The sequence below is a fragment of the Montipora capricornis genome, chromosome 14 (assembly GCF_036669925.1).
Source record: "Montipora capricornis isolate CH-2021 chromosome 14, ASM3666992v2, whole genome shotgun sequence".
Lineage (NCBI taxonomy): Eukaryota > Metazoa > Cnidaria > Anthozoa > Scleractinia > Acroporidae > Montipora > Montipora capricornis.
In genome coordinates, this window is record NC_090896.1 from 44,216,005 (window position 1) to 44,221,004 (window position 5,000).

The following is a 5,000-nucleotide window of genomic DNA, read 5'->3' on the forward strand; positions in this document are numbered from 1 at the left end:
CCTTCCATCAATCAGCCAGCTTGCACAAGGTTACCAAGCTACGCAGTCATCCATCCACGCTACACACTGACGTAGCCTGCAAGCAGGCCCTCCGAGGGACTGGGGTTGGGGTAGAATGAGAGCCTGCCCGCAAGGCTTTGTATTCTGAATGTCGCGTCCAAATTTTGGACGCAAAATACTGATTGGCTGAAATGAAATAACATCGTGACGTCACCAGTGACAAGCTCCGACAATAAGAAAGCCTCTTCGCTTCGCAGAGATGAGGTGGTCAGAAATGCGTCTGAGAAAATTGTAGAATGTTGCAATTTACCATAACTTTACATAATTAAAGGTCGGGCGACGCGATGCAATGGCTTCTCTACTGGAAGGAAGGAAGTTCTATCTCTGTTATCCACAGGATTGGGAAAAAGGCTTATTTCCCAACTGTTTTTCGTAGCGGCCAAAATACAACGAGGGCAACTTCATGTCACCGTGGTAGTTTCCTGTCCTCGACAAAGCATTATCGCTGATCACATTTGGACAAAAATGGGCCTTTCGGCTGCCTCTGTTGCTGATTTAACGATAGAGAACGATAGAGGAACTCTACACGATTTTAGCAAGTATTTGGTTAAGCCGAAAAGGCGACTCCACAAATGATTGCTCGATCTCCTCGTAACTCCGCAAATACTCAATAAACCTTTGAAATAAATTGGTGTAGGTATTAGAATATTGTAATGTATGTAATGTCTTGATTCATTAAAATAAATTAAAAAAGATAACCCCGCTTCGCTTTACCGAAATTTGGCAGCAGTTGTGGTCGACGATTCTCACACAGAGGAGATGCGGTCAGGGAAAACGAATTTCTCTATTACGATTCCCGTCGTTTGAAGTTTGTGTGCTTAATTTTTCCCTAACGAACGAAACATTTTTTCCGCGGAAGGGACTTCGACGAATTACCGTAATGAATATTCAGCTACGCTTTACAGCATCAGCAATAGTTGTTTTAGGCTTTTCTGGCGAAGTCTTCCTTCCTTTACAGTTTTTTTTTTGAGTTTCTGCCTCGAGCAAATTGAAATACACAACGGGTGGCTTTCTGTTTTCTGTTCTTTTTTCAATGTTTACTTCGGGTGCGCGCTGATTGGCTAATTTTTGACAGCTCTCTCAGCGTGACATCAGGAGGCGGCATTCAAAATTCAAAGGGATGCGTGCAGGCTCTCCTTCTCTCCCACCGAGGAGAGAGAGCCTGCTCGCAGGCTACACACTGACGCTACATGTATGCCTAAACTTCATGGCTTAAAGCTCTTGAAATACTCAAAATTTCTGAAAAATAATCTAACATACCTGTTGTCATTTTCTCCTCCAAAAGTTTCATGTTCCACAGGAGCATGGATTAGAACAATTTTATCAACTTTCTCCGATAGTTTGCTAAGTCTCTTAGATTCCAAAACATTGAACAAAGAAGCCACAAACTCGGCTAGGTTACTCTGCAGGTCCCTGGAATGATCTTCACCGCTAATGAGGGCAAAATCCTTCCGAACCTTCGCATGTTTCGTAGACTTGCAACCAAAGACGAAACATCGCGTGTTAAGGAGAATCGCGCTGAACGGATTTTTAATCTCATTGACAGGTTTTTCCAATTTCTCCACTTCGTTGATCTCGGAACATTTACCTACGCAGATGAGCCCTAAAACTCGCTTATGAAAGTGGAAATTTCCCCATTCAATGAACTGAGGCGTAACTCGCTTAGAATATCGCAGATGGAGTATCCGAGTGGTGTTTGGTACCTGCGCTCTTCGATAGCCTGAAATTTCGTCGTAAATAGCTCTGAACGGCTTATCTCCAATGTATCCCACTGGCTGTACAAGTATTAAGACCCCGCAATGGTCTAAAAGACTTTGACCGAAGTCAACCCTCAGCATACTAAGGGAGAAGAGACGGCATGTTTCATTTCTTGTCCGCCATATTTGAGAACGCGCAGTAAATACACAGGTCACCTTACGCTACGCATTAATTGGAGGCTATGACCGCTGGCTTACAGCTCACTGCAATTTGCGCCAAGGATTGGGGTTGGGGGTGGGGGGGAGGGAGGGAGTGAAACAAAGTGTATTGTGGGACATCCCATTTCAAGTAAAAAGCAAAACACACGCAAGAAAACTAAACCGCAACTAGTAAAGGTAATTAGTGTGTGGTTTCCTGTCGCTTCTGATTGGTTGCTGCACGATAGGAAATGTTTAAGTCAAATCAACGTGTTCGCAGTACACCTTGGAAGTGCTACTATGATCAAAAAACCACTTCCGTTTTTTTCCTCAGATTTTGAAAACGTTATTCCTTAACACCTGATTGGCAAAATTTTAAGCTTTGATTTTTTTATGCAAAGGTAGCCTGATTCTCAGACGGTCCAGGTCGCTTCCTCGTAGAGAGAGTGACACGAGCGACCTGGACCGTCTGAGAATCAGGCTAATGCAAAGGCTGTTTACTTTGAGTTACTCAGGTTCCAGGTTCCTGCTCACGTTCAAAACTGACCGATTGGACCTCACGGGGTTGGATCTAGGAAAAGTGACGTCATTTACTCACTAGCTTAAAATTTTAGCGTGTGAATGCAGCTTATTATATAAGAGAAACACGAGACTAAACAAGCTTATAACTGAAATACATTTTTAGTGACTTAACGAGCAAAATGGAAAATGTTAACCGTGTTATAAAATGTTCCTTGCTAAATATGCTCATTTGTGCGATTTTACGAAACAAAGGAAAAGGCAATAGCGCTCTGTGTTTATTGTTTAGTTTGTCACCTACATAAAGTTAATGAATGTCGTTGTACTATCTTAACCTCACCAATGATCGATTCTCTTTCTAAGTGTTCCCGTATATATGACGCACGATGTGAACTGGAGATAAATGTCCCGAGAACAAAAAAGGCAATCTGCGCGATGTGGCCGGATCGACGGATGTTTGAAGCAAGGGCGGAACTAGGGGAGGTGCACTGGGTGCACGGGCCCCCCCCCCCCCCCCTCGGTTACCAAAAAAAAAAAGTTTTAGTTAAAAAATTCTTAAAGTTACAAACGAAATAAAAAACAATCACACAGCAAGCGCCTAATTTTTAAAATGACTTCCGCCCTTAAGAGCAAGCACATCAGATTGAATAGACTGATCCAAGCTTTTTTGCTGTCCCTCACGGGGAGACAAAAGTGTTCCTGCGAAGTTGTCGGTGTTAGAAGCTGCGTAGACGTTCCTCTCGTCCCCTATATACATATATATATTTTTTTTTGCAATTATTGTCTTTTCTCAACACACAGTCAACCTATACTTCAGAATTAACAACTGGCCTTTTCCAAAAACTTATCCATTATCCATTTGCTAAAAATAGACGTAAAGACAAACATTTTCTAATATATGCATCAGACTTAACTTCTTTCGCTGTCATACATGCACGTTTACAGCCAAGGAGGCTACCAAATCGTTCCCTATAAATTGTCTACATGTGTTCAAAATGGTATTTGAGGCAGAGTTAGCGACTTCAAGGAGTAAGATCAAAAGTAGTTCAAGCTGTGCCGGTTGTGCCCTTTATGACCAGTTTCGGTCAGTACGAAATGATTAAAATTAATCAGACAAATAAGCAGTAGTGTTGCGTTATATTTATCTTCTAAATCCTGGGGGAAGCTGAAGAGTTGTAGTCAACTGTTTCGTGGAATATTCCCTCCATCCACTATCCTTCCAAGGAGAAAGAACAGCCGAACAAGAGACAAGATAGAAAAGCGAGAAATTTTGCAATTCGACCGAGGCAAAAATCCCGTGTCTGACACTAGCAGACTACAGACTGCAGACTAACCGCTCTCAGAAACAGTCGTAATTTGTCTCCTGCTACCACTGTCGCACTTTACAGGCCACGAGGAAGTCGTATCTTGTCAGGTTAGCAAACTCAATTTTCTTTGAGACTAACCGGCAGAAATTTACATTCAAAGCATTCCCCAGCTGACAAGTGTAATTTGTCGCTCATACAACGTCATTTCGCTTGGCGAGAAAATACGAGTTTTCCCTATTTAGTCGCTCCTGTCCAATGACTGTTAAGCTGGTGATGATAAGTCAATGCTCATTCTCATCTCGACGTCAGTTTAACAGAAAAACCCATTGCAGGATCTGAATTGCTGGAGCAATTTCTTCGTCCCTCACACCAATGTAAGGTATTTCTTGAACTGCAGGAAACTTGTTTTGTCCCAAACAGACATTACTATTTGTAGTATATTTAAATTTGGCAATTACCATTTAGAGAGAAAATTAAATTAAAGCCAGTAACTGAAATTAGGAATAAGAACGGAATAATGCAATGAACGCTATTTTCTCGAAAAAACATTGTCATTCGATTTGTCCTTGAAAATGAAGAAAGACCATTCTTTATTCTTTTCTCTGACACCAACAGAGGGATTACCCGTCTTCTTACAGCATATTGAAGCCCATGTTAATGTTCAAATTAATTGGCTTCCCAAATTCTAGAGTGTAGTATTCACAACGTTGGTGAGAAAGTGAAGTTCGATGACTCATGTACTTCCACCGTTCAAGCTTTGTACTAATGTCCTTTCTATTTGTTCTCCTGTTCAAGATTCTGAAGCCATGTCGTTCAAGTTGCTATTGATCATGGTATTTCTTACCGTGGATTTTCCTTTCCCAAGCCAAGCGTCTTCTAACTGTCCTCAGTGGGTGAAGTTCAATAATTCGCCAGTCTGCTTCGGTGCCAAGGGAAACCAATTTGGTCGGTTCACCATCAATCGAAACATCTTTGTGAGGCAATTCATGTTCGTCCACCGCTCGGGAAAGGTGACGTGTAATAAAAGCTCCTACAGTTACTGGGGATGTACACCGAATTCAACTCGCCTCGAAGCCATCTTGACTGACAACAACAACAAGATTTTAGCCCCAGAAGCATCAAAAGTTAACAGTGGAGGAAAATACGCTCTAGCAGGTTATGATTCTTCCTCCTCCGTTCTTGTCTTCTGTGGAGTCGGAAAAAAGAGGCCTCATGTCAT

At 42.0% G+C, this 5,000-nt stretch overlaps 2 protein-coding genes across 2 annotated transcripts in view; one reads left to right on the forward strand and one right to left on the reverse strand.

Annotated features, from left to right (window-relative positions):
• The window catches only part of LOC138033733 (trafficking protein particle complex subunit 9-like), a 37,381-nt gene extending 35,423 nt beyond the window's left edge, over window positions 1–1,958 (reverse strand). Inside the window, exon 1 of the mRNA XM_068881540.1 lies at window positions 1,321–1,958. Coding sequence (XP_068737641.1) covers window positions 1,321–1,898 — 578 coding nt within the window. The 5' untranslated portion in view covers window positions 1,899–1,958. The remainder of the gene's footprint in view (window positions 1–1,320) is intronic.
• A 2,044-nt stretch (window positions 1,959–4,002) lies between these two features.
• The window catches only part of LOC138032485 (uncharacterized), a 1,203-nt gene continuing 205 nt past the window's right edge, over window positions 4,003–5,000 (forward strand). Inside the window, exons 1-2 of the mRNA XM_068880188.1 lie at window positions 4,003–4,155; window positions 4,577–5,000. The exon at window positions 4,577–5,000 is cut by the window's right edge and continues 205 nt beyond it. Coding sequence (XP_068736289.1) covers window positions 4,588–5,000 — 413 coding nt within the window. The 5' untranslated portion in view covers window positions 4,003–4,155; window positions 4,577–4,587. The remainder of the gene's footprint in view (window positions 4,156–4,576) is intronic.